Source organism: Hippopotamus amphibius, chromosome 6 (genome assembly GCF_030028045.1).
Source record: "Hippopotamus amphibius kiboko isolate mHipAmp2 chromosome 6, mHipAmp2.hap2, whole genome shotgun sequence".
Lineage (NCBI taxonomy): Eukaryota > Metazoa > Chordata > Mammalia > Artiodactyla > Hippopotamidae > Hippopotamus > Hippopotamus amphibius.
In genome coordinates this window covers 7,914,082-7,937,971 of record NC_080191.1, presented here as the reverse complement: position 1 = coordinate 7,937,971, position 23,890 = coordinate 7,914,082, and the positions used below count along the sequence as shown (strand labels likewise).

At 33.4% G+C, this 23,890-nt stretch overlaps 1 protein-coding gene across 1 annotated transcript in view; it reads right to left on the bottom strand.

Moving 5' to 3' along the window:
- Window positions 1–23,890, bottom strand: part of WASF1 (WASP family member 1) — an 81,798-nt gene that overhangs the window by 1,598 nt on the left and 56,310 nt on the right. Inside the window, exons 2-8 of the mRNA XM_057739091.1 lie at window positions 16,419–16,579; window positions 11,772–11,906; window positions 6,484–6,637; window positions 5,301–5,418; window positions 3,650–3,822; window positions 1,886–2,065; window positions 131–759 (exon numbers count right to left, since the gene is read on the bottom strand). Of these exons, the coding sequence (XP_057595074.1) occupies window positions 131–759; window positions 1,886–2,065; window positions 3,650–3,822; window positions 5,301–5,418; window positions 6,484–6,637; window positions 11,772–11,906; window positions 16,419–16,551 (1,522 nt within the window). The 5' untranslated portion in view covers window positions 16,552–16,579. The remainder of the gene's footprint in view (window positions 1–130; window positions 760–1,885; window positions 2,066–3,649; window positions 3,823–5,300; window positions 5,419–6,483; window positions 6,638–11,771; window positions 11,907–16,418; window positions 16,580–23,890) is intronic.

The following is a 23,890-nucleotide window of genomic DNA, read 5'->3' as shown; positions in this document are numbered from 1 at the left end:
TAAAGACCATTTGTACAAAAACATGATCACCTAAAATTTTATAAATGAAGAAAATATTATTGTCTCAAATATTTAGAAGGATTCTAATGCTACTACTGCAATGCTTTTTAATGGCTCTTGAGAAAATTACCTTTTCGTATTGCTTCCAGAAGTACACTTCTGGCGTCACTGATTACAGGTAGGGTTGATGGATGACGCTTTGGCTCAGAAGCAGGTATAACTTGTGATGGAGGAGATGGAGGCATTAATGGAACATGGGGACCTGGGGCAGCAGATGGAGTTGGATGTAGCCCAGAGGGAGGATGAGCAAGAGCTGCAACTGTGACAGGTGATGATGGTCGAATGCCAGGTGGAGGCAGAGGAGGCGGTGGTGGGGGTGGAGGCAGCCCCTGGACTTCTCCTTGTGGGAGTGGATGAACTGGTACAGTCTCACATACTGGGGCAGCTCTAGCTACTGGTGGAGAGGGCTGTACTAGAGGAGGTGCAATTGGAGGAGGAGCTGGGTGAAGAACTCCAGGGGCAATCTGAAGAGGAGCTGGAGGTGGTGGTACTGCTGGAGCTTGCAAAGCAGTGGCTGGAGGTGGAGGTGGGGGAGGTACTGGTGGGGGGGGAGTTGAAGTCATTGAAGCTCTTAATGAAGAAGTTGACAAGGCAGATGGAAGAGGCGGTGGAGGAGGTGGGGGGGTGGGGCTCACAAACACAGGTGTCCTGCCTGTAGCTGGTGACTGAGGACGATTTTCTATCAAACCTGTAGCAGAACTGAAATGATAAAGAGATCCTAGCAAGTTATTTAAAGAGAAAAAACTAACCATACAAAATATAAATGGCTACCAGTAATTATATAAAGGTAGATGCATTAACATGTTCCTATAAAAATTAAAAATTCTTCAGCAATATTTAGAATGAAATGAGAACTAAAAGTACACTAACAAGAAAATTAATACATGGTGCTTTGATTTATAATATTCTAAATGGTCTCATCCTCTCATGCAACTTTCATAACCACTCAAGCATTTTACGCTTACTTTGATAAATAAAATGCTCAATTTTACACTGTGATGAGTCTTCATAATGATTCAACATTTATCATATGACAACATTTGTAGCAATACCTGTGGCCAAAACAATACTGTATTTGTATTGAAGCTATTAAGACTCATCATGTGTCATTTCAGTTAAATCAATGACAACTAATTACAAACCACAAAAGGAAATTTATGGCCCTCTTCCTTTCTGAAGATAGAACATCAAATGAGTCAGTGATATAAAGTTGATTTTTTTTAACTGAAAATTGTAAAGCTGATCTCTATTTCTCTATTAAAAAAATTTATAATGTGGATAACAGTAGACAAAATGAAACTTCAAAAAGCTTTACTAAAAGATTACTATAAGCAATTGCCTATTCTCTCTCAAATTCTTAAAGTATTTCCCCAATATCAAATTAACATTTATAATCAAATCTTTGGTTCCCATTTCTTTGTCCCTAACCACATACCAAAAGTTCTTAATTTTTATTAATATCTTGCACATCATGTGCTTGATAACAAAGCTGTAATAAAACAAAACACACTTTAATCTTTAAAGTAAATTATCATTAGCTAAATTTTCCCTAGAGAATGTGTCAGCTCTTATCAGAGGCTGGCAAATTGTATCCCATGGGCCAAATCTGACGCGATCCCCGTTTTTGTAAATAAAGTTTTGTTGAAACACAAACATATTCATTTGTTTATGTATAGCCCATGCTGCTGTCTTTCAACAATGGCAGAGGTGAGTAGTTGTGACAGAAACCATATGTCCTAAAGTCAAAACTATTTATTATACCGGGCTTTAAAGAAAAAGGTTACCAACATCAGAAATAAAACATCATGTGCTTGTTCCAACATACCTGATACAGGTGGGTATGGGTTTCGCATCTCCTGCTCCATGCATTGGTGGAGGTGGAGGTGGTTCATGTGGTCTGACCAAGACCCTTTCCTCAGCTCTAGTCAGAAGCTCACTCATCTGACTAAATGGCAAGGCAGAAAGTGAATAAGATCCATCCATATGATCCACATATGTCTGAGGTCTAAAAAAATAACACAATATCAGTGTGCTTTTCTTGAATTATTGGTAAAGTGTTCTACATGAGATATTTAAAGTTTATCCTTTGAGTGCCAATATGTTAACTACTTTTATGAAGCTTCTTTCAGAAATTTACTGCATTCATCCTGCTTTTAAAACACAGAATGCTGCTCACACTGCAACCTTTCCTTGCTGATTCAGGTTATTGTGATGACCTTCAGTTATTTTATTATTTTATAATATAATATTAATTCAATTCACAAGGGTGAAAAATATTACATTTATAATCTGATAAATAAGAAAATAATTAACTTTTAGGAAACTGTGTTCAAAGCTATCTGCCTCTAATTTTTTTCTTTATAATAAGATGCCAATGACAAAAAGCTAAGTATGAAAACTGGAATTTTCTACCACCAGAATATTCTGTTGTTCTTTCAAACGTAAATGACTTCCAAGTGTTTCATGCCCAAGGGAGACAGGTCTCCCTGATACTAGTAGCACAGAGATGGCTAACTACATTGTTTTTGTCTTTTTGCTGTTTTCAAAGGTGCTAGGGTACTCAGAAAACAGCTGAGTAACGTAATAACATATGCCGCAAGTCAGATTTAAGCAAAGTTTTATATACTTTGAGCATGTGAAGACTTATAAATATTTACTGACTATAATGCAAGCTGGGGACAAAGTTGGATTTAAAAGATATGTACAAGGCAAGTTAATTATTATATTTACACTATTGGGCCAGCTCAATACCTCAATCACTTAACAGTGATTAGAAATGTGTGTCTATAGATTATTAATTTAAAAAAAAATCAATTCTTTCAGTACTGCATATAGATAGTACCTTATATGCATATTACTCCTAAAACAGGCCAAGATAATTTACACTTATGACCTGATAATTTACGTATATTATTCAAAAGAAAGTCTTAAGTTCTTTTCTATTCAAAAATCAGTAACTATAAAATATATAATAATAACTATAATCAACTGTACACAAATTTCTTCACAGAGAGATGAGAGTATAATGTTTAATAGGGTTGCATGTTAGATAGGGCCCCTGGCTACTGAGAAAGGAAAAGGACCTGTGGTATACCTCTGCAACAGGGGATGAGTAACTTTGTTTGAAAGTCCTGATATACCTGAGGTGGCAGATGTGGCATAGAAAGGAAATCAGGGGAAAGAAAAAGGAATAAAATACAACCCTTTTTGAACTCCTATTTTATATGCAGTGAATCAATAATACTTCAAAAAAAAATCTAGACCCCATTACTCTCTTATGAAATTCTAACAGACTCTACTGAGAGGGAGCTGAGACTTCATATGAAAGCTAAAACAATGCTGAAGATCATCTACTCCAATCACTTCTTTCTAGAGATGACAAAACTGAAGTCCAGGTACGAAAATGATCTGACCAAGATCAGACTTCAGTAGGCTCACAGTAGTCAGGGTTTCAAAATCATCTCAATACTTATAGAACAGGGTCTGTCAATTCAACAGTTCATGACCTAAGACTTAGACATAGATATTAGAAATAAAGCCAGTGTTTTATCATTAATTTTGTTAAAAAAACAAACAAAAGAAAAGAAACCTTGTTTCAAAATGAGAGGCTGGGCCATTAGCAACTTCAATATGCTTATGTAAGAGATTAGCATCATCTTCAGCCAGCTCTGGACCTTGGGCCAGCTTCTGCCATTCTCTCCGTCTGTCATGAGGTGCTCTTGGCACTTTTTCTGGTTCATGAGGACGATCTAGATTTTTCTGCTATAACAGATGTATTGAAACAAAGCCAAATGCTGAAGTACTACGTTTTTAAAAAGAAGTTATAACAATCAAAATAGAATTCTAACATCAATATTGAAAAAGACAATGTCATCATAATATAGTAAAAGTAAGACAGACAGTTCATTTGTGCATTGAGTTAAATCTTAGCTAGTTTGCTTGTAATCCCACTTTCGAATGCTTTTTTAACCTCTAACTGGAACTGATGTATCAGATAAAATAATATGTCTAAGTAATAAAACTTGAGGCCAGACAGTCCTTTCAGATGAAAAAAGATTAATCAACTCTGCTCCCACATTATTAGTTTTTGCTATAATGAGTGAAATTTCTAATATTAATGCACTGTCTACCTCTAGCTAAAACCTGAGAATTTACTATGTTATCTGAGAAGTGACTAATTAGCTAGCTGATATGTTAAAAAAAAAATCCAATTACCCAATTAAACCATAATAACTGTGTGACTTAACAGAAAATAGGGTATTTGAAAAATAAAACAAAAAGTGATTCAAACTGTGGGAGAAAAGGTATAGAAAGGAACCAAAGGGGCCAAGCAGGTAACATACATGAATGAAAAGAGTCAGATATATCTAAGATGAGGCCTGCAGTGAACTAGATGGGTATGTCCATCTAAATCATTCCAGTTCAAAAATTTAAAAAACACTGTGTTCGTCAAACAAAACTGCTTGCAAGCATAGTCTGGGCTACCAGTCACCAGTTTGAAAACTCTGGCTAGAACACTGGTACATTGTCTAGTGCAGAAAATAATAACATGTAAGCATGATGTGGAACAGCGAGGAGGGCAGAGAGAGCTACAGGAGGAACAGACGGATGATAAAGAGAAACTCTGCCACCTTCATAATTCTGCCTAAATCCAATTTTGCTTCCTCCTTCTGTATTTTTAGTTCTCATTAACATGGAATAAAACAAATCCAAGTGAATTTTATTAGAAAGCAGAAAATGACAATACAGCAGACAGATGACAGGAATTTAGTGAGAACGTTATAACCTTTCCCAGAACATTTAGGATATGCTCTGTGGTAGGAAAATATTAACTTAATCCACTTTACCAATATCTGTGCAATATTCCTTTGTTCCCTTTCAGCAGAATGCCTTTCTCTTCCCTGGTCCATTAAATTCTTATTTGCTCTTCAAGATTCATCATAAGCTTTGCTGAAGTGTTTAGCCCCATCCTCCCTAAAGCAGGTGTTATTCTGTGCTACTTAAACCCTCCATGCATACCTCTGTTATAGCACTTATCACACCATATTATATATAACCTAATTGTTCATTTGCTCCCCATTAGACTGTGCTCTTTGTGTGTGGTTATAAAGACACAGTATTTGACTATACGGATGAAATAACATAAAACTGTCAAAGTACAGAATTAATAACATTCCACATATGCAACAAAACACAAATACATGAAAACTAACTTCAATTTTTTGAATTTCTTGTAATACCTTCTGCTTCCTCTTTTCCTTCCTCTTATCCTCTGTATCTTGTAACATTTTTTCTTTCCATAGATCAAAGAAATATGAAGGATTGGTATAAAACTTCAAACCTTCTTTACCATCATCTCTGAAGTATAAAATATCAATTAAAATATACATTAGTAAGACTTAGAGAGGCAACCAGAATATAAATAATTTTACTAAAATTGTTTCCTCTTACATTAACAAAATATAGCATGTGTAAAAATACTGGCAAAATAAATGAGAATGGGCCCCAATAGAATATTTCTCAAAAATCAGACAGGAAACTAAGGAAAACAGAAAACCAGAAGTTTTTCAGAGGTGGTGTTAATAATTTAAAGCACAACTGGACAATTTTCAACCCTAATTTCTGCTGAATACCTACTTTTCTATAAGTCCTGTGGGAAATTCCATTATAATGATCCTGCCAAAGATAAAAGCCTGAAAGGATACCAGAATAGAGAAACTATACAGGGTTTCTGCCAATACTCTAATTTACTTATCATCTTACAAATCCAAAAAAATCACCAAATAGTCATTCTAATAGTAACAGTTATACCCAATGACTTGCATAATGACAAAGTGTTTCATATAACTACCCAAATACCATTTTATTCAAGATACATGTTGTGCCTCTTAAATTACCCGTTTAACAATTCATATGAAAGACTCCAAAGAAAGGCTGAATAACTCCAGATTTTTTTTTAATGGTAAAAAAAATTTGAAAACAGATACTACATGTTCATTACACAGAAATTTAATTGCAAAGATCAAGAGTAGACAAGAACAAGAAAAAAACAACATTTTATTAACGTGGTGGGATTTTGAACTCTATTTTTCCTTTTTCATCTAATTAGAAATTAAATTAAAAAGACAGTTAACAACTCCTGTCTCTTCATATTAATGTTTGCCATTGGTTTTTCCTAAAAACACTTGTTAAAACAACTCCTTTGAATGAGTCTTGTCTTTTGTATGCCAGAACCTTGGGAACTCATAGTGAATAAAGCAAAGGTTTTCTAAAGGTGGTGGATAAGGACGGTTCTCTGCATTGGTCAGGAGTCCCGTGAAGTAAAAAATATTTGGAGATTTAGCACTTAAAGGTAGATTGTTACCTATTTGAACTTGAAGTCTGAGATAAATAATTGGTCTTCTTATTTATTAGCCTACTGACCTGTAAGGAGTGAGTATATTGAGAGGTGGAGGCTGTTCACAAACATCGTATGTCTCTTGTAATGGAATAGGCAAAGTCTTGCGGTCGAAAAGCTGCTGATCTTGAATTGTAGAACTTCGGAAAGCTTTTCTCATTGTTATATCTTGTAAAGACACTAAAACAAAAATACAGAATGTGTTGTTTTATTTTACTAAGATGATTTAACATAATGACAAATTCATATACTGTATTTGTTTAAAAGTCAGAAGGTCGTGACTGTAGTGGCTTATGAATCAGGAACCACATTTTAAATGTTCTATCATGATATTTCAAATCATTTTGTGCTTTATTTTCCCAACTAGATGGGTTTTAATGCAACCTCTGATTTCTAAGGCTCATAAGATTCTAATGACACCTGAAGCATATTCTACATTTCCCATCAAATACACCTTTTTTCTTTTCTCTACTTACCATACCCAGCCCCCACCAACCTACATTTTCCTCTTTCTTTCTATAATCTTTTTTCCATCTCCCTTTATTACTTTTATTTAGTTTATACCAATAACACTGAATGAATTAATTAGTTATCAGTGGCATTCTGGGCTAAACACACTATTGCCCTCTGTGCTATAGAGACTATAAATATTATATATGGACTATAAAATTAAAACAAATTTACTGTAAAGAAAATGAAATTTTAAAGTACTGGGCAATTTGTATTGTTGTCTATTTCACTTTTTTATCTTGTAATATAAGGCTCTCCAACTAACTACAAGTTCTTGCAGACTGAGGTTATCTCGCACATTCATATCTCCAGTAAGTTAATATAGTCCCATCATACACGTGAGCATTTAAAATAACTTCATTTACTCATTCTTTTTTGGACTGTGCAGCATGTTAAAATAAAAAATGTACCAAAATACTAGATGCTTAACTCTTACAGCGATTTCTTGATATTAAGAAATTAGGTGATTTTTTACATATTTAATATGGCTTTTAATATAGATAAATGCTTTATACCATAGAAAGGTCAATATTAAATAATCATAACAAGTCTTAAATTATTTTTCTCCCTAAAATAGTATCTGTTTCATCCTCACAAATAAAATCCACTCAACATGAACGTTTGGATCTATGAAATAAGTGGAGCAATGAGGCTGCTATGCAATAGCCACAACATGACTGCATTCCCAGCAGTTTCACTGCTACCTGACTTGTAACACACTTAAAAACACCAAAATAAAGTTCAGAGAAGGAAAAAAGTTTTTTCCCCACTGTCACTAAAGAGTAGTATGAGATATTTAATGAGTACAAACTACAGTGCTAGATGCTTTCACTAATTTTTACTTAAGCTTTATAACAATTTAATAAGACAGGAATTATTATTCCATTTTTAAACATAAGAAAATGGAAAATATTATACAACTGGTCCAAGATAAAATGGTTAATAAGCAGTAGAGCCACAACAGAAAGTACAGATCTGTCTGCCTTTGAGGCTAATCTCCTTGCCACGATACCACACGCTGTTCCTCTGGCTCCTGTCAGAAGTGGCCTTTGTTTTCTGCAATCAAAATGGATCAATTCTTGCCACTCTCCTACCCCACATACTACCTGTAAGTATGAAACCTAGTGTTTAATCTCCCAAAACTTTCTTGGTAAAGGATATAAAGAACATAGAAAGTAATAAGCATTTTTTTTTATCTTCAGCTCCTCTCATTTATCATTTCTCTCATTTGTTAACAGACTCTTGTGATAAAGCCCCTTCCAGTTGCCAACAATGACATCTGATATTACTCAGTGTTACATAACACAGTAAGTAGTCACAATATGTTTGTAAACATAATTGAATTAAATACAATTGTACAGATCTTTGTTTAAAAACTCAGTTTTTTACCCTTTCTAAATTACTGTTACTTACTATTTAATGGTAAACAAAACCCCCAAACTATTGATATTACATTCTGTAATTTATTACTCTACTCATAATGTTATTTCATTTGAACTTTAACTGAGTTAAAAAATCTAGGTTAAAGAACTTTGAAAATTCTATCCAACATCCCTAAGACAACTTCTAATTAAGCAGTTCAACTTTTAGATTCTGAATTCTTCCCCAATGCTCCATATAATTTTAAAGGAAACTGAATAATTCTCATAGTTGTTGGCACATTAAGAATTTTTTTAAACATTTAAACACATCTTAAGTTATTTACTAGTATCTGTATTTTCATTTTCAATTTTAACGGGAATGCTAAAATATCTATTAGAATTTAACAGTATTTTGGAACTAAATATTAATTTTTATTTCTGTTACATGAAAGATCTGCCTGTGTATATGTATTTGTAACTTATATGTTTAAATTATTTAAAAAAGAAATTTTGGATATAAAGAACATAATCGAAAGTATTGCCATAAAATATTTTTTTAATATTAGCAATGATTTTTTTTTTCATTTATTACTTTTTTTGGGGGGGTACACCAAGTTCAATCATCTGTTTTTATACACATATCCCCGTATTCCCTCCCTCCCTCGACTCCCCCCCTCACGATCCCTCGAGTCCCCCCCATCCTCCCCCTCCCAGTCCTCTAAGGCATCTTCCATACTCAAGTTGAACACCCTTTGTTATACAACAACTTCCCACTGGCTATCTATTTTACAGTTGGTAGTATATATATGTCTGTGCTACTCTCTTGCTTCGTCTCAGCATCCCCTTCACCTCCCGCCCCCTCCCAAACCTCGAGTTCTCCAGTCCATTCTCTGCATCTGCGTCCTTATTCTTGTCACTGAGTTCATCAGTACCATTTTTAGAGTCCGTATATGTGAGTTAGCATAAAATATTTGTCTTTCTCTTTCTGACTTACTTCACTCTGTATGACAGACTCTAGGTCTATCCACCTCATAACATATAGCTCCATCTCATCCCTTTCTATAGCTGAGTAATATTCCATTGTATATATATGCCACATCTTCTTTATCCATTCATTTGCTGATTTTTAATTCAAAAATTTCATGATGTGTAACTAATATACACAAACATGTTTCAAAGGATACCACTAAGAAAAGACTCCCAGAATGAGAGAAAATCTTTGCAAATCATAAGATTTGGGACTTGGATCCAGAATATATATAGAATTTGCATAACTCAATGATAAAAAGAAAAATAATCCAAATTAAAAATGGGAAAAGGATCTGAACAGATATTTCTCCAAAGAAGATATACAAATGGCCAGTAAGTTATTTAAACCATTTTTTTCTTTTTTTAGTTGGATCTCTATTCTTCCTATTTCTTTTTTTACATTTATATATCACTGTGAATTACATTTGACTGTAGTTTTATTAAAGGAAGAAGCACATTTTAACTATCTAATTCTAAGACTTTTGGGACAATGTAAAGTCAGGTTATAGATCCAGTCCTTTGCACAAATAGAATCATTTTTGCTTTAGTTGTTTTTAACTGAACCAGTTGCCACTGTCAACATTTAAAAACAAGAGGTAGGAGATAAAAAGTCTAGATATCTGGCTTCCTTGGACAAAGGAGAGACCTGGCATGACTACACTGACTTTCCCTTGTTTCATGTCACCCACATGCCAACAATCCACTCCCCGTCTTGTACACAGTCTCTCAAAATTGTCCACTTGGTCCACTTCACTCAGAGTAACAGGCATAAACCCTGGTTTTAAATTCTAGCTCCACCGCTGGGTGACTTGACTCTAAGTGGCCTATAAGCCATGAAAAAATGCTCAACATCACTAGTCATCAGGGAAATGCTAACACATTCTTAAAAAAAAAAAAAAATCCCCCAAATGGGAAATGCCATTTTGAACTAATATTGAAAACATTATGAACCAATAATGAAAACCAACACTGAAAACATTATGCTTAGAAATGAAAGAAGCCAGTCACAAAAGACCATATATTGTATGATTCCATTTATATGAAATTTCCAAAATAGGTAAATCCATGGACAGGAAGTAGATTTGTGATTGCCAGAAGCTAGGGAGAAGGGGAGATGAGAGTAACTACTCTTGGAAATAGGGTTTCTTTTTGGGGTGAAGAAAATGTTCTAAAACCGATTGTTGTGATAGCTGCATAACTGAAAATACTGAATCGTACACTTTAACTTTAGATGAGTTAATCCTAGGGTGTATGAAGTATATTTCAATAAAGCTGCTTTTTTCTTTTTTTAAAATACTGACTTGTTTTTTTCTCACATCCTATGAGTTTATATCTTTGCATGCAGAGGAAACTTAGCATAGTAAGTATTCACCTCTCCTTATTCAGGAATTAAGTTAGGTTACATCAGAAAATATTGGTTCAATCACTAAAACATTCATCATTATATACTACTTTTTGCTTTTTCCAGTGATATCCTTAAATATTTTTATTGTTTAAGTTTAGCTCTATTGTATAACTTACATTTATAAGAAAAATGTTACTCCACAAAAAATATTTTGAACATAGGACTACAAGAGATTCACATTAAATAATTCTCTAGGGTAGGTAAGTAAAAATTATGTTATTAGTAATTTCATTTCTCTTTGTTACAAAACAAACAAAAACCAGAAAGAAGCATTTGAGAAACATCACCATTCAATGTATTCTAACAAGGCATGAAATGTTTTATCACTAAAGTTTCTACCATTATTTTAGCCTGTAATGTGGTTTTTTAAAAATCTGATATCCCTAGTTTAGTATCTCAGTATAGAACATTTTTGTCCTATATACTGGCAATCTGGGGATTTTTTTTTTTTTGGAAATGTTCATTTAAATTGGGAAGTAACATTTAAATAACCAGATCAGACTCTAGCAAGTTAGCAATATGCACACACAAAAGCATATTAGAAGGAACTGCATTCTTAAAGAACCAAACCTAAGAACTTCAAGTAATTGACAAATAATTTTATTTCTAAGACAAAAGTATACAAATAAATTATAATGGAGAAAAGAAAAGAGAAAGAAAATGGAGGAAAAGTCTGGCTAAAAAATTTTTGTTAAAAAATAAAGAGCTATTTAATATATAAGAGGTAAAAAAAGGAAAAAAGAATAGAAAACCCAGGAGAGTCATGCTAATGGCATTTATACATAAGCCACTGATCTATTACAACATATACAACAAAAGTTATGGGTAAAAAAGATTTGTAGTATATTCATATTGTGTGTGTATGTCTTTCTTTGATTAATTGAAGCACATTTCTCCCTGTTGTTGTTTTTTTAATAAATTCATGTATAATACTGTTCTCAAACATATCACCCATCCCACCTAACCAAAAACACACATGTGAAAGAAAATATAATATGAATAAACTTACATTCTTCTTCTTTAGGATCAAGCTGTGTGACACTAACAGATAAACGGTCCACACGTTCCTGTAATGAGTTAACTCTGAAGGAAAAGCTATGTGCTTCATTGAATAATTCTCCAAATATATCTTCAGCATATTTACCTAAGCAAAAATGAAGCATATACCATAAAATTTAATGTTATCAGAGACAAATATCAAACAATTTAACATTTAAAAATGCTGCCCTGATGAATTTGGTATTTATTTGAAACTAGTTTAAACTTTAAACCCTGGCCTAAAGTAATCCAACTGTGATAAAATACAAACCCTGGGAAATATGGTTTTAAATACCAGCTCTACCACTTCCTGGTAGATGACTTGTGGCTAAGGAAGTACTCTTCAGCTTTATCCTTATCTACACACCTGTTGAGGGTTAGAGAGGTTATAATGTAAAGTACATACAAATAATACATCTCTTCATCCCAATTCAGCATTTATAAACAGACTCTATACTAGAACTGAATTTCAGGCCAAGTGGCAGAATCCAAGATTCTTCATAAACCGAGTAGGTGACTTAATTTCAGGTAAACCCAAAACAGAGATTCTGAAAATTTATGAGAGATATATTACATTTTCTCTCATTCTAGTTTCTTAAAAAATCATAAATCTAAAATTACTGTATTCCTCTAGTCATGTATGAGTAAATGCTCACAATATAAAGATAAGTCAAACACTTTGATTAAAAAAAATTGATGGCCTTCCTAAATCAAGATATTTTAGACTCAAGCATACTGTCTAGGTTAAATGTAGCTCAACAGTAAGCTCTACAGAATTCCTGTAATACTTATAGAATGAATTCATTAATTCCACCAGTTTACATTTGAACAATGGCTGTCTTTTTTTCAAAGCACTTCAATATATCATCAGTTCAATAAACCTTTACTGAGGGCTCACCCTGTGCCTGGTATGTGTGTTTCTTACTGAAGACACCAAAAATAAAACATAAAATACCTGTCCTAGAAGATATTATAATCTTTAGGAAAAAAAATCATAACTTTAATCTCTCTATAATAAATTAAGAGAAAAAGGATAATTTTATACATATTCATTAGCTCACATATATTCTTTAAACCAAAATGACTGAGAATGTCTTATGTGCCAGACAATGTACCAGATCCTGGAGATATAAAAATGACTGGGAGAAGGTCTCTGACACTGATGGGTTTTGAACAGAGGGAGAAACAGACATTTAAATAAATATGAAAACCAATTTAATAAGTCCAAATCTTTGTTCCATTCACTTTGAGGCTTTGGAATCAATTTCCTCACTATAAAATAGGAGTAAAAATATCTCCTTCAAAGAAGTTATAAGAAAAGGAGACAGAAAAAGTGTGTGTGGGGGGGGCGGGGGGGAATGGTAGAGTACCTGATACAGGATAGGAGCTCAACAACAGGCAGCTCTTACTATAAAATGAGGTAAGAGCCACAGAGCACAGAGAAAGAAGCATCTAAACTTTTGGGTGGGATGGTATCAGAGACACTTCCAGAGACACAGAGTTTCTCTTGCAGATAAGGAAAGCATCCCATTCATTTATTCATCAAATGTTAGGGATACAGAGATAGAATTGACAACTTTACCCCTAAAAAAGAACTTAATACATGGATCTTTAACTTACAGTCTGTATACCACCTGAAATTATATGCAGATTTTTAATGTATTTGCATTTTTCTGGAAAGAGGGCCCACAGGTTTGGGTGTTTTTTTATTTTTTGTTTTGTTTTTTGTTTGTTTGTTTTAACAGATATTTAAAAAAGAGTCTGCACTTTCCCCACCTCAGGTTTAAGTGCCAAAACTGCAGTGGATAAGATAAACACCCCATCTGTTCTCTTTTTATATCTCTTCTTGCTTTCTAAATCTACCTCCTCCTTCCCTCCCAAGAGAGAGGTGAAAGGAATAAAGTTTGAAATGTAAAGCTAATTGTGTATGTATCTGAATTTCAATTAACCTTACATTTACTATACTATGTCTCTACTCAAAAATCTATGAGGTCTCATTATTTCTGATGTTAAAATTCAAATCCTCTCACCTAATATTGTTCTCCATAATCAAGCTCCACCATACATATCTAATATCATTTGTCCCTTTAATCCCCCTCATATATTTATTTTTGCCTCCATTCAGTTGCCTAATTCTACGCGCTCGCTGAAACTCCTTCCTTCTTCGTCTCCGTTTTCCAAATTCTTTTGTTCCTTAAAGGCCCAATTCAATTCACATTTCATTCAGCAAGCCTCCTCTAATGATTTCACCTATGCTTACCTCTCTTTTCTCAGTTCCTATAATCTAAAACTCATGATTTTAATTATATATATGTTCACATTGTTTGAAACACAGAATTCATTATATTAGACTCTTCCACTAAATGGGGTATGCTCTTTTCAGACAAGAAACATGTACCTTTATTACACAGCAAAATATTCAGTGTTATCTATCCATTGTCTATTATATAATTAGTCTTATAGAGCCAATCTATTTATCCACCCTCCTACCCATCTACTTTGCTATCTATCTGTCAAATTTTCTATGATTGAGGATCATAGGTTATTTTATGTGCATGGTCTTTAGTGCTTGGGCTTGTGTATTCTGGCTATCTAGAGGCTTTTTAAATTTAACTCCAGGTTCTCAATTATGTCAAGTGGCAAAGCTGCCAGAAAGCTTAATTCTGGGGTGGTAAACTATTGTTACACCTTGCTACAATATTTTATGCTTTTCCTCTTGTTTTCTTTTTTCAAATCTCTACAAATTGCTTAGAAAATGCCTCTATAGTCTGATTCCAAGTCTGAAGCACCCAAAACCTAATTTAGTTATATTTTCACACTGTATTTCTATTGTCAGAGTTTGGCTATAACATGACCACATGCTTGCTGACAGATGTTGCTCATATGCACTATCTGTATCAGATTTGAAAATTCCTTAAATTTTCACCTTTAGGTTATGTAAGAAATGGGTTAGTAATGATAATTTGACACACTTAATTAGTTCTAAATTCTATATTGAAAATATACCTAAAACAAGATGCCTATATTAGATCTAATATTTTAATTTAATGTTTTAACCAAATTCATTAATGTCATTTCTATGCTCTTAACATATATTTTAATATTAACAAGCGGATGCACCCATCTACATATAGCATATATAAATTTTATATGAAGTTATGTTACATTATTAGAATCTAATGGATCATAAAACCAATTAGTGCTAGCAAATGACTTTAAATAATATGGCTAATCATATATTAATGTGCTTTCTAGGCTTTTTCTTCTTTTTTTTTTTTTTTGGTTTTCTCTTTGAAAGTTTATTATCATTAAAAAAATAAATAAAACCCTCTACTTGTAGGTCTTTTCTTTTGAGTTGTCTCAAAAGTTCATTTTATATTGACTTTCTCAAGGAAGAAACGAGTAAACAATATAATACATTAGTGATTCACTGCCACTAACCAACCTGAAAAAAAAAAAAAAAACAAAACCACCAAACCACCAAATGGGACAAGGAATACACTTAAATTAACAGTATTTTAATTTACCCGTACAACTATTTCACAGGCAATGTAGAAGTTTAGTGCTCTTACTAAAAACATTCAAATATAACTTTTTATGTTGCTCTAGCTACATGTGTATGTCCAAATGCTCTCACTTGAAACAAATCAGATTAACGCTCTTTTTACCTTGTGCTAAGTACTCAATTATAAAAGAAAGGACAAAAGTTAAAAGGAAAAGAAAAGAGGAGCTAATCCTACCTATAAGGACAATCTATGTGGGTGGGTATGGCTGATATATCTAGGACTACTTAGAGAAGATATCTAGACCAAAAACATGTTGTTTTATCTTTAAAATGAAATATAAATGTCTAATAAAAAGCTAAACCTTCAATTCAAAAGATAAACTAGAGTTTTTAAAAATTTTCTAATATTACAGTTAGAATAAATGGGTATTTAATTCCTTAACCTAGTAGCTCTGTTCTGTAATCTCATAATGGAAACACATTGCCTATCTCCTCCTCCCCTAACCTGTCCCGTCCACTGGCCTTTATTATCTCACCAACCTGCTTGCCTCCTCTCTGCCATCATGCTGCAAATCAGACACTTGACTGATATCCTAATGTCCTTTAGACAGCTCACCTGACTAACCTAATCCTCTCACTAGTTGGTTACTACCCCATACCTTTCACTTTTAGATATTTGATAATATAAAAATATTTCCCTAGGCTAATAAGATATATATGTATATAAAGAGATACTAGCATCCCCAAACACAAAGAGTTGAAGCCTCTAAAAAAGTAAACAGCGATAACAAGAAAGCAAAAGTACAACTCAAGCACCACCTTTTATAGACCGAATCATATTTTAAAAAGTCTCACTACTTCTTAACCATCATGTGATTCTCTTCCTAGATTCTGTCCTTATTTCCCTTTCCCAGAGGAAACATGCAGGAGAAGAAGAAATGATTCTAAAACGCATTAATTTTACTTAAAATGACTATTTTTTCAAGATAATTTTGTACTCTTCTCATCAACTATCCCTGCCCCCAAATTAATCACAAGAATATCGTCTTAACATCCTAAAGCATAACATTCTGGTTTGTGAGTAATATTTTTAATTGATGTAAAAATACTTACTTAGGCTACTTAGTTGTCTAATTATATTTGCCAAGGAAATATTGGTTACACATTCCAGTTCATTCTTAATTCCTCTAGGCAGTGCTGTGTGGCACAAGTGCCTAGGATCGATGTTTCTTTTCACTAATGGCATCTTGAGATCAACCTCTATGCCAGTTCACCTGTAGGAAATCAAACAATAAATTAAAACCTTTCAGTTTCAACCAACACAGACTGAGACCTTATCTTTCACATTTAATAATAAAATATTTGCTAGTATGAAGATGGTGAAAATGGAGTCATCTGACTAAATGAAACAAAGTTGATTTGTTAACTTGTTTTATCTACAATTACTGGAATGTCAATATTATATAAAATACATTTTTTTACAAACTTACTTTCAATGTCAATTGCTTCATGATGAATTCACTATCATCATCACTATTATTCTCCTAAAATCACTGATTTTACTTACTACAACTAGGGGGTTTGTTCTAGAGAGTTATTATGAAAGGTCCTCCGTAAGGGAGTACCTAAGAGGATTAAAGAAGCTACAAGGGTAGTATCGAAATTACATTTCCACAGAAAATGTATTAGGCATTCAATAGCTCAGAAGTCAAATAGTTCAAGTAGCCCTACATCCTCAATGTAACCAAAACCAACCAAATATTTATTTAATTGATCAAATGGTTCAACCTTCTTTGAATTACAGTCAATCCTCACTTCCCAGGCTTCCCATATGCCCAAATATCAGCTTCTACAGTTTAGTTAAATACCAGTCCCCCAACAACATGGTTCCAACTTCACTTACCACAGTATACTAAGTGTTAGTAACCATATAAACTCCTTTGCTGGTACTTCAGTTCACAAATCACTATGTTAATGAGATACACATCATTTCAGTGACCAATCACATCACTTCTTTTCAAAGTCTGTTGGTGATAGGTTACTTCTCATCTGTTTTTCAGTTCGCCTACAGACAGCAAAGCATGTAACTGGTTTACCTTCTTGCCTCCCAGTGATAAACTCATGAAACTTTACAAAATGGTAACTGAAAGAGGGAATTGGCCAACAAAGATAAAAAGTGTGGCACAGAAAGGAAAAATGATGACACTGGAGTGAAATTCAAATTGAATATAAGTGGAGTAACAGAAAAAACAGCTGACTGTGGGAACGTTGCCACTGCCACTGTTTGAGAGACACTAGATAGGCAGTCAGGGGAATTTAGTGAAGTTGAAATTATTGATGTAAATGAGGAAAGTAGTCATGACAAAAAGGAAGATGTCCCAGAAGTGACAACAGCAAAAAGCTTCACAACTAAGGAATTCTCAGAGATATTTCATGATACTGAAAGTGCAAAGGATAAAATGTTAGAAGATGACCCAAATTTAGTAGAAAAGAGTAAGAAAATTTGCCAAGGCACAGAAAAGATGCTTACTCTACTAGCTCTGTTTTCCTAAGTTACACAAGGAGAAGGTAAAGCACTGTCCAAACTGCTCTTGGTAAGTTTTTTACAAGAAATAAAGCATTATAATTCTAACTGTTCTAATGTTTCATATTATATTTTACTAAATTAATATTAGCTTTACTGTTTTTTTCATTTCCTTATATACTTATAACCAACAAAGAAGACTTTTTAATGTTTTGACAAAAATTTTTAAAGATTATGGATTATGGAACAACTTATTTTTTCCCACTGATTATTAAGATCATTTTGGACAGTTTTATCTTGTATGGTCATTTTTTTTGGTCCCACACTACCATACAAAGTGAGGACTGCCTGTACTTACCTACTGGTAAACAATGTTTACTGAAGGAAGGCATTCATTACTTACTGAGCTTTAATCACTACCAAATGGAAAGTTTTGGATAAATCTAATTGCATTTAACTGTTACTTATCACCATTCTTTAAAAACAGACTTTTACATGAAATCTGTCTCCTCCAACCTTTGTTCAGCAATCTCTCTACATTTTTAAACCTTTTTACAATTGTACAACATGAAACATGTAGGAAAAAAGTATACAAAATTGTACAGCCTACTGATTTAAGCAAACACTGAGCAAACTAACATAAGAAATAAGACATAAAAAATAACATAGAAATAAAAACCCCAGAACTGTCCGACTTTGGTCTCCTCGCCTGTCACCCTTGCTTCCTTCCTCCACAAAGGTAACCATTATTCTGATTCTTACAATACGTATTTCCTTGTTTTTCTTTATACTTGTACACCTTAAGCAGGTAACTCTAAACACTGTAGTTTTGTTTTTATTGCTTTTTTTCCCCTATAACTATGAGCTTGTTTTTTGTTGTTGTTTTCCTGTTTTTGTTTTCCTGTTTTTGTTATTGTTGTTGTTTGTTTTTTTCCAGCTGCACTCTGCGGCATGTGGGATCTTAGTTCCCTAACCAGGGATGGAACCTGTGCCCCCTGCAGCGGAAGTGCAGAGTCCTAACCAATGGAATGCCAGGGAATTCCTTGTTTTATTTATTTATTTATTGGCTGCGTTGGGTCTTTGTTGCTGCATGTGGGCTTTCTCTAGTTACAGCGAGTGGCGGCTACTCTTCATTGCGGTGCACGGGCTTCTCTTGTTACAGAGCTTGGGCTCTTAGACGTGCAGGCTTCAGCAGTTGCAGCACGTGGGCTCAATAGTTGTGGCTCACAGGCTCTAGAGTGCAGGCTCAATAGTTGTGGCACATGGGCTTAGTTCTCCGTGGCATGAGGGATCTTCCTGGAGCAGGATCAAACCTGTGTCCCCTGCAGTGGCAGGCGGATTCTTAACCACTGCGCCGCCCAGGAAGTTCCTGTTTTTATTGCTTTTTGAAGTTTATGTGAATAGAATCATATGATATGTATTATTTTGTGCCTTACCTTTTACAGTCAACATTATATTTGTAACATTCATCCACGTTTCTTCGTGTAACTATAGGATGTTCACTTTCAATACTATAAAATATTCCACTGCATAACTACACCACAATTTACCCATTCTAATGTTGATATTATATATGAGTTGTTTCCAGTTTGAGGCTATTATGAATAACACTACCATGAACATTCATGTACAAGTCTTAGAAACGTGTCTTAGTGTACACATTTCTGTTGGAAATATACTTCAGGAGAGCTAGGTTAAGGATGTGCCCAGCTTGAACTTTAGGAGATGATGTCAAACTGTTCCAAAAGCGGCTGTACCAGCGTACACTCCATTCAGCAGTGTGAGAGGCTGCTGCCGCTTCACATCTTCACAACACTCGACACTGTCAGTCTGTAAACATCCAGCAATTCTTGTAGGTAAATTGTGATAACTTATTGCAGTTTTATGTTTTTCCCCACTACTGAGAGTTAAGCACCTTTTCATGTGTTTGTTGTTTGGATTCTTCTCATGTGAGAAGTGCCTAGTCAGTGCTCTTGCCCACCTTCTATTTACCATTTGTCCTGTTAGGGTTGATTTGAAGGAAGACTGGATATGAGCCATTTGAAGGTTATATATGATACGAACATCCTCTCTTGTGTCACTTGCTATTTCATTCTCTTGATGTCTTCTATGAGGAAGTGATGGAATTTATCAATCTTTTTCTTTTAGATTTAGTACGAAAGCGTAGGTTTTTAAATCATTTTATACACTAAGATTACAAGTTTGATCTTCTATATTATCTCTTAGCTCTGTTATTTTAGCTTGCACTTTTAATCTATCATTGATGTGGAATTAATTTTTGTGAATGGACCTAGGTAGCAGTCACTGAAAAGACTATCCTTTCCCCATTGCTCTACAGTGGCACTTTTGTCATAAACCAAATTTCTATGTATTTCTGAATCCATTTTGAGGTTCTACAGTATTCCACTAGCCTGTCTATTAGAGCTAATCCTAGTGGAGCTTTATAGTAAGTCTTGCTATCCAATAAGACAAGTCCTCCTACCTTGTTCTTCAAAAATGTTCTGTTTATTCTTGGCCCTTTGTATTTCCATGTGAATTTTAGAATCAGATTATACACACAGACACAAACACACCTATTGGGAATGTGACCAGAACTGTGCTAAATCTATAGATCACACTGGGAAGTATGGCTATCTGTACAACACTGCATCTTCCTATCAATGAACATAGTGTATCCTTCCAATTATTTCATGTCTTTAGAATGTTTCTTGATAATGTTTTATAATTTTCATAATAGAAGTCATATATCCTTTGTTAGATTCATTTGTATGTATACGATTATTTTTACAATACTGGAAATGGCACAGTTTGTTTTTTCTTTATTGCATATATAGAAAATAAGTTAATTTTTAAATATTGACCCCCATATCCAGAGACTTTCCTAATCTCCACTAACCTATCTATAATTATTTTGGATTTTTTTTTCTATTTCTATTATTGTGGTAAAATACACACAACATAAAACTTATCATCTTGACCATTTTTAAGTATACTGTTCAGTGGTATTAAATACATTCATAACATGCTACCATCACTACCATCTGTCTCATAACTCTTTATTTTGGATTTTTTAAAATGTATACAATCTATTATATGTGAATAATGATTGTTTATCTCCTTTCTAATCTTTATTTATTTTTAATTTATTTTTTTCTTCCTTTATCACATTAGCTAGAACCTTTAATACAATGTAAAATAGAGTATGACTGTCTTTTTCCTAAACCAAAAAGGAAAGCCTTCAACATTTCACAAGATGCCTGCTATAGGGTTTTTGTTGTTATTGTTGCTTTGCTTTGTAGACACTTTTTTTTTCTTTAAGTATAGTTAATTTAAAATGTTATGTTAATTTCTGCTGGACAACAAAGTGATTCAGTTATATATATAATATTATAGTCTATATATAAGTATAATATTATATTATATATATAAAATATACATTCTTTTAAAAATTCTTTTCCGTTATGGTTTATCACAGGATATTGAATACAGGTGATATTGAATACACAGTAGGACCCAGTTGTCTATCCATTTTATATAAAATGGTTTACATCTGCTACTCCCACACTCCCAGTTGCTTCCTCCCCAACCCCGCTCCCCCTTGATAACCACAAGTCTGTTCTCTGTTGTAGACACTTTTTAATAGATTAAGGATGTTCCTATATATTCCTAATTTCCTAAGATTTTTTAAAAATAATGTTGATTTTATCATTTTTTCCTACATCATTTATGATTATGTGACTTTCTTCTTTTGTTGTTAATGTGGTGAACTACATTGATTGATTTATTCTGTATTAAACAATTTTGCATCCTTGGACTAAACCTGGCCTGGTTGAGAGGTATGTATGGCCTTCCAAAGCAATCTATGTTCTATTCCCCAGAATTTGTGACTATGTTACAGTACATGGCAAAGGGAAATTAAGATAGCAGTTGGAATTAAGATTGCTAATCAGCTGATCTCAAAATAGGAAGATGTTTTTAAATTATATTGCTGGATTTGCTTCTAGTTTGTTACTATGTTTATTAATTTTTGCATTTATCTTCATGAAAGAAATTGGTCCATTAACTTCCTTTCATGTATTATCCTTGAGAAGTCTTTTGTTTACTCTGTATTAAGGTTATGCTGGCCTAATAAAACAAGTTGGGATATGTTCTCAACTATTCTTTGGAAGGATCTGTATAAGATATGAATAAATTTTTTCTTAAAAGTTTGGTATAGTTCAACCATGAGACCATTTAGCCTCAAGTTTCCTTTGTGGGAAGGTTTAATATCAATTCTTAAGGCAACTCTCCTACACCGTTGGTGGGAATATAAATGGTACAGCCACTATGGAGAACAGTACGGAACTTCCTTAAGAAACTAAAAATAGAGCTACCATATGAGCCAGCAATCCCACTCCTGGGCATATATCTGGAGAAAACAATACACTGAAAACAAAAATGTGCCCCAATGTTCACTGCAGCACTATTTCCAATAGCCAGGACATGGAAGGAACCTAAACGTCCATCAACAGAGGAATGGATAAAGAACATGTGGCACATATATACAATGGAATATTACTAAGCCATTAAAAAGAATGAAATAATGCCATTTGCAGCAACATAGATAGATCTAGAGACTGTCATACTCATGAAGTAAGCCAGACTGAGAAAGACAAATATCATATGATATTGCGTATATGTGGGATCTAAAAAAAGGCTACAAATGAACTTATCTACAAAACAGAAATAGAGTTACAGGCATAGAAAATAAACCTGTGGTTACTGGGGGGTAAGGGGGGAAGGGATAAACTGGAAGACTGGGATTGACACATACATACTACTATGTATAAAATAGATAACTAATAAGAATCTACTGTATAGCACAGGGAGCTCTGCTCAATACTCTATAAGGGCCTACATGGGAAAAGAATCTAAAAAGGAGTGGACATATGTATAACAGATTCACTTTGCTGTAAACCTGAAACTAACACAACATTGTAAATCAACTATGCCCCCAATAAAAATTATTTAAAAATATTATGAATTCTTTAACAGAATTTTTGACATTCTCTATTTCTTTTGTTAATTTGGTAAGCTGCATTTTCTAGAAACATCTACTTCATTTAAACTTTCAAATTTACTGACATCAAATTATTGTTATGACTTTTCTATGATTATAAGATTATAAAATATCCTCACTTTCATTCACTATATTAATTCTGCATGCTCTTTTTTTTAAATCACAAAGGGTTTATTGATTTTTTAGTCTTTTTAGAGAACCAATTTTTGGCTTTATTGAATTTCATTATTGCTGATTTATTACTTCTCTCCTGCTTTCAGTGGGTTTAACATGACGCTTTTCAGAAAAATTTCTTGATATAGATGCTTATTGATAGTCAGCTTCATTTCAAACATATGGTTTTAAAGCTATAAACTTCCCTCTAAGCATGTATTAAATTGTATCCCTCAAATTTTGATATGTAATAATTTTATTACTGCTTATTGCAAAATATTTTTTAATTTGCATTGTGATTTTTATTTGACCCATGGGTCATCTAGAAGTATATTATTTTGATTAGCAAACACATGGAGATTTTCTAATTATCTTTTTGTTACTAATTTCTAGCTTAATGGCTTTATAGTCAGAGAGTATATTCTGTACTATTTCAATCCTTTAAAATGTATTTGTATTTACTTAATTGCCCAGCATATAATCAATTATACATAAAGAATGTATATTTTGTTGTTGGTGGTTACAGTGTTCTACATATGTCCATTGGCTAGATTTGCTAATTGTGTGCAAATTGTCTATGGTCTTAACAATTTGCCTTAAGAGATGTGTTAAGATCGTTCACTATGATTACGGATTTATCAAATTCTCCATATGATTTATATATTTTGAGACTATGTTATCATATACTTATCACTATAAAGTTTTCTTTATCTCTAGTAATATGGCTTTTGCTTGCATGATATAGCTTTTCCCATCCTTTTGCTTTCAACTTTCTTGTATTCCCATCTCTACGTTTTATACATGTCATTTCAGAGCATACAGGTAGATTTTTTTTCATTCATTATTTTT